This window comes from Syngnathus acus, chromosome 3 (assembly GCF_901709675.1).
Source record: "Syngnathus acus chromosome 3, fSynAcu1.2, whole genome shotgun sequence".
NCBI lineage: Eukaryota > Metazoa > Chordata > Actinopteri > Syngnathiformes > Syngnathidae > Syngnathus > Syngnathus acus.
Window position 1 is genome coordinate 13628580 of NC_051089.1, and position 18567 is coordinate 13647146.

General features: G+C 40.0%; 3 protein-coding genes across 3 annotated transcripts; 1 reads left to right on the forward strand and 2 right to left on the reverse strand.

Moving 5' to 3' along the window:
• Positions 1-72: 72 nt before the first annotated feature.
• On the reverse strand, positions 73-6161 carry LOC119120780 (cellular retinoic acid-binding protein 1). The gene is made up of 4 exons (XM_037247988.1): positions 5832-6161; positions 3770-3948; positions 3336-3449; positions 73-325 (listed from the first exon to the last, which is right to left on the reverse strand). The coding sequence occupies exons 1-4, from the start codon at positions 5899-5901 to the stop codon at positions 275-277; spliced, it is 414 nt and encodes a 137-aa protein (XP_037103883.1). The 5' UTR covers positions 5902-6161; the 3' UTR covers positions 73-274.
• Positions 6162-6875: 714 nt separating this feature from the next.
• Positions 6876-10749, reverse strand: LOC119120778 (solute carrier family 25 member 44-like). The gene is made up of 4 exons (XM_037247986.1): positions 10581-10749; positions 9425-10193; positions 8767-8894; positions 6876-8695 (listed from the first exon to the last, which is right to left on the reverse strand). Exons 2-4 carry the CDS (start codon positions 10098-10100, stop codon positions 8504-8506), a joined length of 996 nt encoding a protein of 331 aa, XP_037103881.1. The 5' UTR covers positions 10101-10193; positions 10581-10749; the 3' UTR covers positions 6876-8503.
• A 682-nt stretch (positions 10750-11431) lies between these two features.
• Positions 11432-14076, forward strand: psma4 (proteasome 20S subunit alpha 4). Its single transcript, XM_037247987.1, has 9 exons — positions 11432-11576; positions 11992-12017; positions 12095-12137; positions 12272-12434; positions 12528-12605; positions 12690-12778; positions 13379-13509; positions 13627-13750; positions 13848-14076. The coding sequence occupies exons 2-9, from the start codon at positions 12015-12017 to the stop codon at positions 14000-14002; spliced, it is 786 nt and encodes a 261-aa protein (XP_037103882.1). The 5' UTR covers positions 11432-11576; positions 11992-12014; the 3' UTR covers positions 14003-14076.
• Positions 14077-18567: the final 4491 nt, after the last annotated feature.

Consider the following 18567-nt stretch of genomic DNA (forward strand, 5'->3'; position numbering starts at 1 on the left):
ACATTTTCTTTTCATCCTTTGTTTCATGCATTCACTGCATCCTTCACTTAAAAAACAGCCTGTGCACACAAGTTGAATTGAAGCCTCATTTTATTACTTCAGTATTCACCAATTTATTAGAAAACACAACTACACGGTGAAATTGAATGCACAATGCTGCTAAAAGATATTGCCGATACATCCAGATCATCAAGTGTTTTAAGAAGTTGTGAAACGGTATGATCAGATTGTTTATTGACAGGTTGTTGAATGTTTTACGTTTGTCAGTTTGCTGCTATGCTCGCATGTAGATCCTAGTGCACACCACATCGTCCGCTCCAAAAGTCTGAAACAAACAATATAATAAATATATTATATATAATTCACAATTATGTATAATTTACAAAAATACAGTAGGTTATGAAAAATCAATACTTTTGAGTTTTTCTGATGGGAAAAAAAGCAAGAAAAATTTGAATCTTTTCCATCTTTATTGTGTAACTACTAATTACAGAACTGTATCCATGGTATGTTTGATTCCTTGGCATTTCTTTATTACTCATCTCCTGACTGATACCTTTGAAAAAATATCTCTGATGCTGTGTGGATCATGCTTGGTGCTGTAAGTCTTGAATACACAAATATCAGGAACAGTCTACTAGAACAGATCAGTTTTTGAGGAGGATTAATCAGAGGCAGTTTAAAAGTCAGCTGTCTTCTGACTTGAGTTTGAATGGAATGGAATTGGTTTGCTGTGAACACAGTTATACGGTCACAATTATTTATTTTACTTTTAATGAATACAATTTGGAAGAATAGGACCTTACTGTTTTTCTTAAATGTATTTTTAATATGTTTATTTATGGGTACAGGTGGTGGTTATGTTGAATTTGGCATCAGGTTTATGGGAGGATTCTTGGAAAAAGAATGTCTCCCCTTTAAGAGGTCCCATAGGATCCTAAAGAAATGTAGAACTCTTGGCCTAAGATAGATGATGATACTGGCCGTTATCATGGAAAGAATGTAAGTTTCTTGCTCAAAGGTACTTCAACAGGTTTGAGGATAAAATCTGCAACATCACTGAGCCAAGATAAAGTCCTTTTCTCTGCACCGCATTTCCCAATTTCCAGTCTTGATTCCAAGAAAACTTCCCAGTCTGACTGTTCGGAATACAGAATTAGCGGTCCAGGCACCCGTGTTTAGCTCCTTAAGATTTATGGAAGTCAGAGAGGAAAATATTTATGGCCGACTGCAGCAGCACACATCATTATCTCAGGCCACGCTGCAGTGCAGAGCGTGCAAGCGGATGCCCGAGTTAGTGATAAATTGGCCCGACGAGTCCATCTGGCACATGGCCAGTTGCTCTGGGACGCATTAAGTAAAGCTAATGTCAGGGTTCATTTGCATTTCTCCACACCGTGATCAATGAGGCCAATTAGACGGCGAAGGATTATCAAAGGCACACATTTTCACCTGACTCTTTTCTCAACTCCAACTGCCCATTAGAGGCCTGCACTCTTCCTCTCAAATCTAAAGCAAGAAGGAGTTTCCCATCATGAAGAATAACGATATTTTTTCTATACGGCCACTTATCATTTTAAGGGTTGGCTCAAAGTGGTCATTAAGTCTGGCCGTCCTCAATCACACTGAGGGCGGTTGTAATCCACCATGTCTGCTGTAGAACTGGAAGCAGAGGGAGCACCCTGGCACAATAAAAAGATGACTTGCGAACTCTGTTTTTAGCTTGCTATCCTGGAAACTCTTGACCTGATGCTAAACTATATTGCGCAGTATTGTGAAGATTCCGGGCTATATTTGCTTTCATCTAACAACTGCAATCCTCATTTTGTTGCATTGGGTGTCAAACTGGGTTTCATCACTGGACATCATCATCATCTTAGGGGACTGGTGTAAAAGTGAAAACTTGAGCTGTCACTATTGACTAATTTTAGAATCATTGATGAATTAATTTGCATTTAAAAGTATTAATATATTTTCCCTTTACCGTTTATTAAACCATTATTGATATAATGTGATTAGCAATGCATCCATTTGTGAGGCTGATGTGTAAACTGCTATACTATGCTCCAAAATATTATGACTACTATTAGAAATGGTGTTAGTGTTCTTTTTATTATACATTGTGATACTAGACTTAACTTCACATCATCCATCTCCTGCCCAGTAGAACTCACACTGTGAATTTAAAACAGTCTTGGTTTTTTCCCAATGATCCATCCCCATGTGCCTATCGTTTTACAGTCCAATACTCCACATGGACACCCACACCCTTATCTTGAATAAAAACAGATTTTGTCCTGCTGAAAACACATCATGGATCCAAATTACATCTCTTCACAAATATTTACGTGATTGATGCTTAGTCACAGTCAGTACAGAGGAGCTTGTCATCCTGATTTTGTAGCCCATCTGGTCCATCATGTCCAGTGGGCCCTGATGTTTACTCGGAAAGCACATGCTGAGTTTTCCTTCTCTTAAACTGCAACAAATTGGTGGACAGAACTGTTTCTGATGACTTTGTTTCCTTTTTGTCAATGATTTCAGGTGACCACTGTTACAATGTTTTTATTATTTTATATTACATTGAGTTTTTCACATTGTGTCATTTTTTTTTTTTGTCGTTTGCATGTCTTGCTCATTAGGTTTTGTTTCTTCCTGTTCTCATCAGCCTCGCCCCTTGTGTAGACGAATAAGCCTTTTTTAGTTTATGCCTAGTTTTTGGTTTGTTACTTTCATCTAATTTTTGGACTTTGCTAATTTAGTTTTTGATTCCTCCCGGTAGAATTTTTTTTGCCTTTTTCTTATGAATTTATTTATTGAGAACAAACCTTATTCCTTGTATTTGGGTCCAGTGACAACCACTGATGTCCAAATTGAAATTTTGTTGAACTTTGAGTCAGCACAATAGATAATTGGTTGCCTCACAGTGCTGCGATTTACGGTTCCAATCTGAGTTCCTGCTTTCCTGCGGTGTATTTCCATGCGCTCTCCTTTTATTCTGTAATCTGGCTTTGTCCCACATTCCAAAAGTATGCATGCTGGTTTTAGGGACTCTATTCTCCGTAGGTGTGAATTTAAGCGTGAATGCTTTATCTATTCTATACTGTACATGTCCTGTGATCGTCTGATGACTTGCCCAGGGTGTACCCTGCATCTCGCTCAAAATCAACTAGGATTGGCTCCATTGTAATGTGTTTGTAAAATGATGACCTTTTTTGACACAGTCAAAACTTTGCATTATCATCTTGGACTGATGCACTTCTTTTATGTGCATCTGAACAAAATGCTGTATTGAAAAGAATAATACCGACCGAAAAAAAAAATCAAATACCAACCAGAATGAGTTCATCCCCTCTGAGCTCTCTGGTCCAGAAGGTTTTTGGTCCATTGCCACTCAATAGAGTCTGCTTGCAATACATTTTGTTTTCCGTCTCCCAAGTGACCAAACTCTGTAAAGGTAAGAATGAGTCATGTCTCACATTATGTTTTTGGCCATCATTCAACTCTGTCCTCAAGTGAACTACTGATGAAACACACTGATTTGAATTTAGCGCAGTTTGGATTGTGTCCGAAATGTCAGTTTAAGGAAGGGGAAAAAAATAAAATGTTATGATTTACTGTCAGTACAGCAGATTGTCTCTAGCTATTTTTTTCCCCTGACAGTTCGATTTATTTCTTGTTCACATGATGGCTCTTACGTGATCTTTATGAAATGACCTTACACTTTCTTCCATCCACAGTCTCCTCGTTGAACTCTTTATGAAATTACCTTACACTTTCTTCCATCCACAGTCTCCTCGTTGAACTCCTCGCCAATGAGGAAGTTGATCTCTGTGGTGCGGACCGTGGTGGAAGTCTTGATGTAGAATTGATCGCCATTCTGCCGGATTTCCACATGAGGCTTGGAAGCGGCCGCCCCGGCCACTCTCCTCAGCATTGAGTTCACACCTGAGAATACAGACCAGCTTTATGTGCCAACTGTCCAGAAGCACCTTACGAGTTGCCTCGTGTGAATTTGTCCTTAATCAATCCAAAGAAGCAAAGGTCACTGATGGTGTAGTAGTGCATTTGTGGGTTCAGCTCCCACTCAGTGATGCTGTGAGTGGGAGTATTCTACCAGTGGGCCGCAGACCAGTATCGACCGGTTTGTGGATCATTTAGTACTGGGCCGCACAAAAAAGAATAAATATTTTTATTATTTCCGTTTTATCTGAGTCTCAACAATCTTTTATTTTGGAAAATGGACCGGATTCTCTCGGTGACGTAAACATAACATAACGCCCATCTATCCATCCAAAGTTGGCGCAATGTTATGACTACGCTGCTAAATTTGCAAAGAAGTACACAGTGGATCCACGTTTATTATTATAATATACTGTGATGTTCGAATACATAATTCCCGCATGGAATTAAAGGGTGTTGCGAACGCGGTATTCATGTGGTAACGCACTTCCGTTCTTTCTATTCCTTAAGTATTTTGCAACACACCGCCTGCGTGTCCTTTCCTTCGGCACCACAATACTATTGTTTTTATGCCGGTCGTACTTTATTTCGTATTTATCCACGTAAAAGTGAATATTGTCTGACAATAATCCGGTCCGTGGCGCTAAAAAGGTTGGGGACCACTGCTCTATTTGTTCCCTGTGACTGACTGGCGACAAGTAGTATTCTGAGGTTCCAACCCCTTGCAGGATAAACAGGATTGAAAATGGATGGATGCCATGGTATCGTTACTTTACCGGTTACAAACTGTAAAGTATAAGTTGTTAGTAATTATCTAGTTCGTTGCAAATGTCATTTGTTTTTAAGGAACTGTAATGTATTACACTTATTGATGATGATGATGATGATTATCTATTCCATCTAGCCATTAATTCATTTGACGACTTTCCATGTTCAGGGTTGCAGGTGAACTGCAGCCTATCCCAGATGGCGTTGGGCAAACTCCATACTATGCATCACTCTGTCACCTAGTGGGAACTGAACCAACGTTGCCTTCACCCAAGTCAGGTGAATTTACAACCCCAATTCCAGTAAAGTTGCATAAGAAAACCCAAATACATTATCCGAATCACTTATCCTCAATGATTTGCAAATCAAAATATTTAATGTTCAAACTAATGCTTATTGATTGTAGGTTAAAATTTAAAAAAAAAAAAATTGAAATGCATTGCAGGCGCAATATTTTCAAAAACATCCCCAGAAATTTAACAGTTTGAAAATCAGATCTCTTGTCTATTTATTTATTTTTATTTTTTTAAATAGATATTGGTTGAATAGTATTTGCAAATCATTGTATTCTGTTTTAGTAACATTGTCCCAACTTCACTACAACAGGGGTTCATCCCAAAACTTCATGACCTCACCTCACTCCCTTTTGTTATGATCTCAAATTTGATACTTGAGGTATAGAGCAGCAGAAGGGTGCCAAATTTGAAACAAATTCATTTTTGAGACAAACTATGTTGTAAAGAAGCGCAGAGTTTGCGCTCAGAAAATGTTGAATCCAGTGAGAAAAAAAGGAACGAGGAATATTGGCCCTCTTTTCCCTGTTTAACTCTACTGTCCATAATGATGTATTTCATCCTGCAAATGAGCGGTAAAACTTAAACAAATGGACATCTAAAGCAAACAAGTGAATATATTGTAAAAGCTGATACTTCTACTTCCTGCAACAAATTCAAACACTACACATTATTATAATACTGTGAACTGTTGAATTAGTCCCAGTCTAATTCTAGCATTGCAGGTACCCTCATCAGCATTAGACAAGAGCCTGCTTTCTCACTGACAAAGCTCCAACCTGAGGTCACTCAGAAAAACATTCTCACCCAGCGCCTTTAGTAACTCGTCGAAATTCTCACTGCTTTTCATCTTCCAGGTGCCTGCGAAATTGGGCATTTCTTCTCCTCTGTACGTGTGTCCGACTTTGTCAGTATTTGTCTCGACTGTTTCTTCTCCCTCCAAAGCGTCCTCCTCCCTCTGGCGTTCCTCTTGTGTGCTTAATGATCCCAGGCGAAGAGCCAAACCCCCTGCACCTCCTCCCTTGTATCACGCACGCACACACCCATTCAGCCAGCCACATACTTCACTATTAATTGTATCATTAAAGTATCAATGTGTTTGTCCCTTGAAACAAGGTTTTGATTTGAATGTCTCATCCAAATGTGCTGGTAATTTGATGACTAACACTGACATAAAAACAGACGAGATGTCAGATTTTCTATCCCATCAGTACACCCATCATTTCACAATCTTCATTAATGTGGCCCTCCTCCTGAACCCCTCACCCCCGCCCCTTGAGAATAGCTCTCATGGTTCCTCCTCTTCGAGACTGCGGCCACGTTACACATCAAAAACATCCATCTTTTTCCACAAAGCGCTCCTCCAGACAGGCTTTGATAAATAACGCGTGGAGTCGAGCGGTGAGCACTCTGTCTTCCCAGCAGGAAGTGTCAGCTCAAAGACGTCCTCCCTTGTTGCTCTGTGTTGGTCTTATTTCAAGGAGCAAAATAGTTTGTGGAGTAAAGATGGACATCAATAGATATCGAACGGTTTTTTAGTGGATGTGCCGACACTCATCCAGAAACCTGATTTTGGTGTTGACTTTTATCTGACATAATGAGCTATGAGCTTAGGTGTCATGAAGGTCACCTCCATGAGACGCATGGAAGGCTCGGGGTTTGGCGGGCATTGAGGGAAAACACATTATTGGGTGACTATTTTTTTGTCTTGGTAGATAGCTGACTGTTTTTTTTAGGGCAGTAGAGTACTGCAGGGAGTTGGGTGGGTCATGGTCAGGTAGGAAAAAAAATTACAGGAGGTTGGTCATATGATACATGATGTTTCGAGGTTACAAACTACGCACAATGAAGTATAGTGGCACTTTCACATTTTTATTTATTTATTATCTGCTTTGTGTTGTGAGCCAAAATTTGTATTAGTGCTTCACACTTCAACACAGGGCATTTTTGACCATAGTTTCCCAGGCCTTTACAGTACAAGACACAATTCAAATGTACTTGCTCTAGAGGAGCCAAACTTATTGAAATATGTGTTCCCAAAACATAGACATAAACAGTGCTTAACAAACTTGTTAGACCACCACCTTCCATTTGTGACAGACCATTCAGCATCATGAATTACTTACTCATTAGTAAGCTCATGATCGTATTGGAGAGGAATGAGAACTGAAAATAAAATCACCTTTCACATACAAATTTGAACTGTCTCAGTGAGGCGAGGAGGAGTCAATGCATTTTACAATTTGACATTCGAAGAAGCATTAGGAAGTAATGTGCTTCAGTATATTTCTCAATTTGAACATTTCTGGATGCAATAATTATAAATGCACAATCTACATAATGTTGTATTGACATGACAGACACATGAGAAAAATGACAGATAGATAATCACTTCTGTTAAATCTGTGGGTAATTGGCTGGTTATATTTCATACACTTGTTACCTAACCCTTCAAAAAACCTTATTTACCCAAATGGTTAATAAAATAGTTTACAGTAGTTTTTATTTGAGATTTGGTAACTCAATGAAAACTTCAAGTTTAGCAAAGGGTACCTTTGACGCAGAAATTGATGCATAGACACTCAAAAGAAAACCGATTTCATGATGTAATGATTAATGGCTTCTGAGGCACGATTCAACATAAGGACTGTACCATATTCAGTAGTCCGGACAAAAGTGAATTGTTGTCGAAGTGCGAGCGTGCAGAGAATCTGTAGATAATATATCAGAGACCACATTGCAATGTTTCTAATGCAGTGTTCAGAATTCAAATATACATTTTTCATAATGCATTATCCCAATAAAATGTCAAATAATCCTCAAAATGTTATCACATTTCTTGATAAATTCATTACAGGAAATTTCATTAATTAAATCCTATGATTTACATGATTACATACACCTCATCAATATACAGTAGAGTGTTAAAATTGCCACTGTCCCCAAAAAACATTTTAGACAATTGTGCACAAAAATCACAAATGTAAATGACAAGTTGTGAGTTGTTAACAACCCATTTTCAAAAAACAGCAACACCAAAATACAATAGAAATTAATTATGCATGATAGATTCTTTTAAGACCAACAATAAATGCACCATTTTTTTTGTGCTTAAAGCCATAAAATATTTTAGATGACAAATTATGTTTTTCAGTTGTATGGAATTTGCCATCTCGTCAGGTTTGAATGTAGGCCCACAATTTGCTGTACGTTTACAGCAAAGAACAACTCTCCTTATAAATGTAGTTCATGCTCAGAAGCAGAAAATAAAATCAAGTTGCAATCATTTCCGAAGTGTTCTATTATTAAAAAATAAAATAAAAATGCAAAGTATTCTTATTTTTATGTCCAATCTTAAAATTCTTCTTCTTTACTCTTCACCAGCACAGGAGTGTGTCCCAATGGTTACTACAGTCCTTCTGAATCAGTTCATGCCCTCGTTGGCTCAGCGCTGACATGATGCATGCGATGGCTTGTTTCTACCAGTGTCTGGAGTCCACAAGCTCCGGCCGCAAACTTAGTTTTTTGAGGCTCTCATAGCCCACCACCATGACGATGGCGGTGGGGGTGGATGAAATGATCCGGGCCGACAGCCCTTTGGTCATTCCCCAGAAGCCCTCCTCCTTGATAAGCTGTCTGAAGGTCTCTGTGATTGAATTGCGACCTTCAACCTGGACAGACCACAAACGCATTAATTGTATCATTTGGAATGTGTGCAGCCATGAGTTATCTGTGGACTTGCCTGCACTCTAGCTCTGATGACATCCATGGGGTTGGTGACTGTGGACGCAGTGGCCGCGGCGAGTGGACCTGCCATGGCCTGTAGGACCAGATGAGGACAGCCAGAGGGGGCCAGATTTGACAGCTGTTCTGTTGGGAAGAAGACCAATTCATTTAATGCAGAACTAGACATACATTACTCACAAAACGTTGGGGATATTTGGCTTTCGGGAAAAATTTCTAAAACTTGATATTTATATTTCTACTTATTTTAACATTTTGCTGACAAATAGGCTAAAGTGTAGAGCAGAAGTTTGTCAGCAACAAAAAATAATTTGGGAAAAAAACCACAGCAAATTCATTGGTAATATGAATGCGAATCGGAGAAATGTTTCATTTCACTGTCTCAAATTTTTGGGCCAAAATATTTTATGAAAGTGGACTTCTGATTTATGGATCAAACACCCTTTTTGCACTTCAACCACTTGAGTGGGTGGCAGAAAGTACGGAACCACTGAATAGATGAAAAAAACGTGCATTAACTTTTGAGGAGGTCAAATTGAGTTCATTGTGAAGGTTATACTGCAGCTCATTATAATTCCTCCTGAAATTTCAACCTGATGCCAAATATCCCTAACTTTCTGTGAGCAGTGTATTCTCAAATGTGAATTTATCTTTACCTGCATAAAAATGATAAAAAGGCCACCATACAGCACTGTTTGGGATGTAGGTGAGTAAAGAAGCAAGGGCTCCTCTGTAGAAACCCGGAAAACCATCCGCAGCAAATATTTGGGCCACTATGCTCCTGGTTTGGCCGAACACTGTTTTGGGCTTGCCGGCCTCCATGCAGGCATTAGGGTGAAAGCGGCTGAGGTGCGCCCCTTGGCCCTGCATCATCAGCTGCTGTGACACCACATCTATGGGGACAGTGATGCTCTGAGCCACCATGGAAGCCAGGCCGCCCGCCACCACCGACTTGACCGTGTTGTCATTGCTATACTTGGAGACGTACTTCCTCACCAGCTCATAGGTGGTTATGTACGCCTGGCCAGAGATGAGGGTGAAGCTGTTGACCATGAAGCCACGGTACAGGCCCCGAACGCCGTCCACCCGCAAGATCTTAACAAAGGCATCAAAGGTGCCGGCGTAAAGCGATTTGCCACGCTGCACCTGCAGCCGAGTCCGGATTAGGGTGGCCGGGTAGACTGTGACCCTAATGCTCAAGGTGATGAACATGCCAAAAGAGTAGAATTTCTTTTTGTCCAAGTCCTCCCACTCGATGATCTGGATGTTCCTCTTTTGCTGCATGGTGTTGGCTGGAGGAGCATCCTCATTGGAATGACTCATGTCTGACATCTAGTGGCAACGTATTCGGAGCATTTGATGGTATCCCAGGCACAGTAGGTGGGAAGCCCTGTTTGCAGCGTCAGGGTGTACCTCGCTTCAACACTAACAGAGGAAAATGAATGTCATAAATATAATAATCAAGGACTGTGGTATGGATTCTTTACTCAAACATTGGCTGATGTCCAAATAGCTTTGAATAGAGCAGTGAGAAAGTTCACCGGTCAAGTTACATTCCAACTAGCCCACTAAAAATAAGTAAAAATTAAGAATATGGCAAAGTAAACAAAGACTGTTGTTACTGTGTTTATTCACGATAATCATGTGTTGTCAAAAACACAGTTTAAGCATCACAGCAGATAGATACCCTACTGTGATGCTCGAACCAAGGTGACCATCGAAATACAACCCCAAATACAGAACCGTACTACTACACAGCATTTTCATTGTGTTAGCAATACGTTAGCATAGCCGTCAGAAATCCCGTCTTACCCCTTTGAACATGAGTTTACATTGAATCCATGCTCTGAAAGACTTGAAACGCCACACCAAAATGTGCTGAGAGTAACGTCATTGACCAGATGAAAAGATCACAGCTTGACAAAGAGGTGGCTTGGCGACCTCCGACCTCATCTCAACTTCCGGCTTCCATTCAAAACAGTGGTGATGTCACAACCAATCAGGACACGCGTCCTTCTTTTTCTTCTTTTCTTAACTTGAAATTTGTGCGTCATTATACAGTATAGCGCCGTCTTGATTGACTCGGAGATCCTTCGTTCATGTTATGATCGTTCATGATAAAAAGAAAAAATGGCAGTAATTTAATAAATTAATTCCTGCAACATTTCTTTGTCATTCCTATGTTGTTATGCACATAGGTGACTAAGTAAAATAACGTTTAAATATATTTTGGAATATCAAAACTATGTTGGAGTTAGCACCATTCCTGATCTGACCCTTTTAGTATATATTTTTTGAGGAGGCATCCTCTGTCATTTTTCCAATTTGAATTTAAGCTTATATGATTAATTGCTTTTCTACTGCATATGTAGAAGTCACTATTGACTTTTCTTTGCAGAATATGGGATACATGCTGTTTCCAGGTTACGAGTGGCGCACGTACTTTCTTACTTACTTACGTACTTTACGTACTTTCTTGTTACAACTTTTTTTTTAAAAATAGCCATAGAGGGTTTTTTTTTTTTTTTTTTAGACAAATGAAGTTATCGTGACTTCACTACTGCGTTAGCATTGGTGGGTTGCTGATCGACTATGGCGCGTTTCGACGTCCGTACGAATTCGTCGGAACTCCATCGTTAACCAAGGACCCCTGGATGTCCTCCCACAGGTAGGTGGCGCTGTTTAGGCCACTCTTCCAACGTAGCGGCAACTCCGGCACCGGTGCTCCACGCGAAGAAGAACCCCAAACAGAAAGTACAAGAATTCTCTTCGTTGGATACGACAACAATTTACGCTTTTCCATCGAAGGTACTACAAACATACGTTGTCAGTAGCGTTAATAACTTTGCTTTCGACTATGTGTCTAGAGTCTGAATGTTTGACTGTCTTCTTCGTACTCTTTTATTATGAAGTAGCATGCCAGTTAGCTTAGCTTCGATATTGCAGATTCATTCTGTTAGCTGGTTGTCACACGGAGACACAGTAGTTCATCATTGCGCTATATAAATGCGTGTCAAAAGATCAGTGAAGTCCTTACTTAGGTAAATAACAAATGTGGCACGATTCAAAACAGTTAAGAAATTGCTACAGCAATATATAGAATGTTATTACTGATCACGTTCTGTTACCATTTTATTTGTTACTATTTGTATTCATCACTTCTCGTGACTCTGACCTTTTCTAACCTTCTGACTTGTTCTAACCTTCAATTTCTTATCCGCAGGGTAGTTATTTGCTGACGAAGAAATGGTAAGTTACATCATTATGTTTTTTATTAGTTGTTTTGTATGTTTGTCTAATAATTTCTGTTCCTGCATGATGTTTAGTCTCGCAGATATGATTCCCGTACAACCATATTTTCTCCTGAAGGCAAGTGTCATTTCTTTGTGTTTGTTAATAATAGTTTTGGTGCATTGTGGTGGGTAGTTCATCCCTTGGATTTTTGCAAAGCTGTGATGTTGAATCTGTATGATTTATTTTTCAATTACATTTCCGCGTTCAAGGCCGCCTGTATCAGGTGGAATATGCAATGGAAGCAATCGGCCATGCCGGAACGTGTCTCGGCATTCTGGCAAACAATGGGGTGCTGCTAGCAGCAGAGAGACGCAACATCCACAAACTGTTGGACGAGGTCTTTTTCTCTGAGAAGATTTACAAGCTCAATGAGTGAGTGCATGAGTTCTTGTTGCTCACCACTGTGAAAGTTCACGGATAAAGTGTCGTCATCGTAATTCCCATTTGTGTGTGTGTTTTTTCCAGAGACATGGCTTGCAGTGTTGCTGGTATCACATCAGATGCTAATGTGCTGACAAATGAACTGCGTCTAATTGCACAGAGGTTAGGCTTATGTTGATGGTCGCAAACGTTCCATCTCTTAAGTCTTAGACATTGTTTTCAGGCATTTTTTTTTCCTCTCTTCAGGTATTTATTGCAGTACCAGGAGCCAATCCCTTGTGAGCAGTTGGTGACAGCACTGTGTGACATCAAGCAGGCTTACACCCAGTTTGGAGGTAGGAACTTTGGTCAGATCTTCATGAAGACTGCAGTGGGTTTGATTGGAGGGTCTGTCATCGCACAACTTGTTAATACATCTGCAAATTAACCCATGTAAATCTTAGTGGGACAACTGTAATCCCTCACAAGTGGTTCAATTATCAGAAATTCACCTTTTTTCATTTTTTTTTCCTGTGGAATTTACTCTTTGCTCACAGTCTTTATAAAATGTCCTTGAATTACATCAAATATAAATAAATAAGGATTCATGTCAGAGAGTCGATTTGCATTTAGTTTTAAAGGTAATGTTGGATTATGAAATGGTATTTAATTATTTTTAGGGGGTCATAGTTTGTGATATTTTTAAAGTTTGAGCTATTATAACAGGGAATTGTGAACATCTTTAAGGGTATGGGGTGTCACTTACTCCTTCTTTCCCTACCTCACACCAATACTTGCAGATTATTGTGCACAGTTTCTGATTTTTAACATGTGAGTGACCCCACACATAAGGGGGGAAAATGACTGACAATTTTCGTACATGTACCTGGCATGTACACTGTATGCTCAGATAGCAGTGTCTTTATGAATAGATTTATTTTGGTTTCCATTCACAGGCAAGAGGCCGTTTGGAGTGTCGCTCTTGTACATGGGCTGGGACAAACACTACGGCTTCCAGTTGTACCAAAGTGACCCCAGTGGCAACTATGGCGGCTGGAAGGCAACATGCATTGGCAACAACAGCGCTGTAATGACTGCAAATTTTCAACTGCCATCTGTCTCAGAACAGAAGAGTCATTTTTGAGACATTGTACACATTACATTAATGTTGGGTTTTCTTTCTTTCTGCATTTATATCACTCAGGCTGCAGTTTCCATGTTGAAGCAAGACTACAAAGAAGGAGAAATGACCCTCTCCTCAGCTTTGGCACTAGCCGTCAAAGTTCTCAACAAAACTATGGATGTCAGCAAGCTTTCTGCAGAGAAAGGTGAGCGCAAACCACCCACACCTAAAATATACACCATTTAAGGTTTCCCCGCAAACAAAAGGATTTCACATTTGGTGTGATTGCGCTCCTATTTCAGTGGAGATCGCCACCCTAACACGGGAGGACGGCAAAACAAAGATCAAGGTGCTGAAACAAAAAGAGGTAGAGGAGCTGATCAAAAAACACGAGGCTGAGGAGGCCAAGGCTGAGAAAGATAAAAAGGAAAAGGAGCAGAAGGAAAAGGATAAATGAACCATATGACATTCCATCATGTCAGAGAACCTTGTATTGTTTTGTCTTTTACATTAAAAGTTTGGAAATGGTTACATTGTGGTCCTGTATCCTTCACTTGATAAATGTGCGAGGAAACACCTGTTTTGATACAGGAGGACAATGTAGCTTTAGTGGAAAATGTTCCTAATCTCCATGTTGCTCAAAGCAAAATAGAAGAAGAAAGTAAAATATAGTTGACTTGAAATACAAGCAGGGACGTGCTAACCCTAACCCAAGCTCTAACCCTAGCTCTAACCCTACCCCTAGCTCTAACCCTAATCCTAGCTCTAACCCTAATCCTAGCTCTAACCCTAACCCAAGCTCTAACCTTAACCCTAGCTCAAACCCTAGGAGGGAGACGCAACACCTTCACTGACTGATCCGTTGATGCACGGGGGGAAGGAAGGCAGTTCACTCTTTGACTCGTTCGCGAACTGGAAAGTCCGGATTCGTTCCCTCACTGATCCGTTCTCGCGATGAACTGGAAATGCGAATCACTCACTCACAGATTCGTTCACTCACAGATCCATTCAGTTGTCGAACGGGAAATGCAATTCACGACTCGTTCGTGAACGGGAAGTTACGTCATTGTCTTCTTCGTTTTGTTTTACGGCGAGGTGGCACCAGCTTCAATGGGCATTACTGACACCTACTGGTTGAAGTCATATGAACTGAAAAAAGAACGAATCACTATAAAGATTCGTTCTTTTGAACGAATCGTTCACTCACGAGCCAACACTAGTAACGTCACTTCACTGGTTCTTTTATGTCAAACAAAGTATTTTAGGTTGCATTACCTGACATGTAAATACTTTGTTTGAGATAAAAGAACCAGTGAAGTAATTGAAAAGTGAAAACAAAATGAACTTAATACAACTGTCTGTAACGTCGTGTTTCTTTAGATGTACAAAACGGCTTTGAAAAGAGATCTTACGGAGGCTGCGAAAAAAGGTTCTCCAGCTTTATGGCAGGGGGTGCTAGTGATCCCGGGATGCTTCGTGCGCCTACCTGTAGATTAAGAGATCTCCAGTTCAAATTTACAGTGAACAACTGAGGAGCAGTCGTCCATTTACTTCGTTTTACATTCGTTTTTCTTACGTTTTTGCATTTCGTTTAAAATGGATGATTAGATATCTAAACGATTTTCAACTGTGGATTTTCCGTCGAAGCAGGAGGTCATCAGTAAAGGAAGAGCAACTCCGGAGTTAAAAGGTTTGATTCGGACAACGGGACTTCGGAATGGAGTGGTACGTACGATCGAAAACAAGTTTTTGATTCCATGTGCTTTATTGAGTGGTTTTATGTGTGAAGACTGCTGATATGAGATTTTAATTAAATTAGTTCTAATGAATAAGCCACACGAGAGCAGCGTTCCCTAACCTTTTTTGTGACACGGTTAGGTGCCGGACAAATTTTACCGGGGGCGGGTTGACGTCAGTGCCTCCCCAGGCATGAACCTCACCGCACGTCACTGGTTCACGCTTTTCAGAACACAGGTCGAATAATTTCTTTCTAATGTGTCGTGTGCTCTAGTTACCACATGATGGCGATAGTGTTTAGTCATTATGTTGAAACGGATCAGGTCCACGTTGTTGTCATTTCATTTCTGAAATATCTTTCTGCATGTAAATAGACAATGGAGAAAGACCCTTTTTAATAATTAATGCTTATATAGTGCATTTAGGAATATTAACATGCCTCATGTAAAATCATTCGTCATTTGTAATTGATAATTTTATTTTCAGTGCTTGAAGTTCAACAAATTTTAAAAGATGAAAACGATGAACTGGATAGTTGACCAACTTTCTTGCCTGTAGATTGAAGTTTCCATATTCAAATGTATTAAAACCAAACCAAGTTCTCATTGTTGTTATACACATGGTGTGTGCAAGTTTCACTCACATCGGCCTGTCATGTGATGAAATGAACATTTCAGTGAGTGTAAACTCTAATTTGATGTAGTAAAGCCATTAACACCTGGCATAACTCTGAGGTGACGACTTTAGTTGAAAACTTGCTTTTATTTGACGCCAATCTTTGCTTTGAGGTCTTTCACGGCCTGTAAATCAACATCACTAATTCATTGAAAGGCCGCAGGCAGTGAGGTCATGGTGTTCACATGAGCTTGAGTGGGAGGATCTTGGCATGTTGTGAGTGACCCCCTCGGTACAGACCACCCCGTCCTTTGCTATTTCAGACCGATTGTGTAAAAACATAACACTCAGGCTGACTTTCATTTTTGGGAACGCTTGCTCTTTTACAGGCTCCTCTTCTTCAGGAAGACCCGCCACTGTAGATGCAGATTAGAAACACGGGGCTGCCTGTTGTATTGTAAACACAGAGCCCTCCAAAAAAGTGTTGGAATGTCTGCGGTGGGGGAGCTGGAGAGCGAGGTCAGCCAGAGGCCAAGACAGGTGGTATACATCAGAATCAAGGCTGACATCTCAGCATTAACTTATCCAAACAAGCGGCAGGCAGTATGTTGTCTCACTGGCACTGCGAGGAAGCAAAATGAAAGCGAAGGGGGAGGAATGGGGACAAGGCAGACAGGAACGAGTGGGAGTGCCCCCTCAATGCAACGCGATCCTCTGGCCATCTCCTATTTAGACTCGCAGGAGAAAGACATTTAGAAAACAAGGCTAAAAATGACAATTGTTATTTTTCCCTCCTATCTTGATTCATTCGTAGATATAAATAGTTTAGGGATGACTTTTTTCCTGAGAGAGCACAGTGCAAGCAGGAATTATACGACACAACAGCCAGCCATTTTCATCTTCATTTAAGTTGCGGATGAGCTTGTACACCTTTGTTCTCTATTTGATCGCGCGGCGCCAATGCAAACACACTAGCGCACAGTATGAATTGAAAGCAAGGACAAACCAGTCAAAGCATGGTTTTTATCTCAATAGTCGCACTTAATGAGGTGTAATGGTGAGGTCTGTTTTTAAAGATTTGAAAGTATTAAATGAGTATGCACCGCAATTTTACACTGAAATAATTCGGTTGTATAACTGCCTCATTGGTACATATCTGTCATTTTTACAAATACTAAAGAAACTTTGCAAAGAAAGTTAAAAAAAAAAACACAATGTTGTCATAGCAATAGATAATGGTGACTGAGAAACTATTATCAATAACTGTAACAGTAAACAAAACAAGGCTGTGTCTTTAAATTACAGAGTTAACTTTTCCTGTGACTCACTCATCTCATCCATGGAATATTTTTAAGGTCAACAAGCAAACTTGACTTGTAAACATTGGAGAGTCACTCTCAAAGTCATTGGTCCACTTGGATTGTTTTTACAAACCATGAACTGCTGCTATCTGTATACATACAGACATTATGTGCAAAAAGTGAACAGTCCAAATAGATTCCATATAAGTTGTATTTATTTGAGGTCAGTCAAACTTAAAGAATGCTCCCTCTTGGCGTGCACTTTACTGCACACTTCCCACCGTTGTACAATTATATTCACTCAGTGGATTGTAAAGAACTGACTGACCTTACAGGGGAACGAGCCCTTATGCAGTCTTCTCATCCATGACAGTCATTTTGTGAGCAGCCTGCAATTGCTTGAAAGACATCACTGGCTGACTTCACCATAAATGGAGCTGAGTTTTTGTAAACAGTACTTACCAAGCCGTGCTCATATGGCCTGTTAAGGACAGTATATGAAGCTTGTCTTTTTGTTGGCACGCTTTGGTGGTACTTACTGCATGTTGGTGTAATTATCTTTTTTTTTTTTTTTTTATCTAGATTTAATATTTCTTTGGATACAAAATAGCACGACATAGTGACATTCATTCAAACTGCAATCGTGCAGGGATCTTAATGTTCTGTGGTTTTAATGTTGCAATTATAGAGCACTCTATTCATAACATTATGGTTATATTACATTATACTCACAATATCGTGACCCTTATTGTTTCAAAACAAACGCTCTTGCAAATTATAAGGCACCATATCTGACAAGATAATATAAAACAGTATCTTCAGTTTCTGACATTGAATTAGTAGAGGGATTTTTCGTCCCTCACTGGCTTGGAGTCACCATTGGGGACTGGCTTTCCTTCCTCATAACTTAGCCTCACTCACTCACCCACCAACCTGATTTACCTTCAAATTGTGGAGGCCAACCATGACTAGGTTTGAACATAAAGTACCTTTTTCCCCACACACATTCAAAAACAGTTACTGGCAACCCACGGAACATCTCCGTCATCAAACACCTACTCTTCTCAATTGACTTTCACTCCTCTCCCCCCAAAATCAATTTACCCTGACCTCTGCACCACATTTTTGGTCTTCTTCAATCAACCCTCAAGAAGGGATAATTATTTTGACCAAGCAGATTGGGGTGACAATTGGGCTGAAGATAGATGCCATTTTGGGCTCATAAACTGAAGTTAAGTAAATTCAATGTAATGTGCTGGTGATGGCCTAATGGCTCAATAAGTAGCACTGCTGACATTGGACACAGAAATTATGTGGCAAGTGGCCCACCCATGAAAAATGCATAAGTGCTACAGAAAATGAATGGATG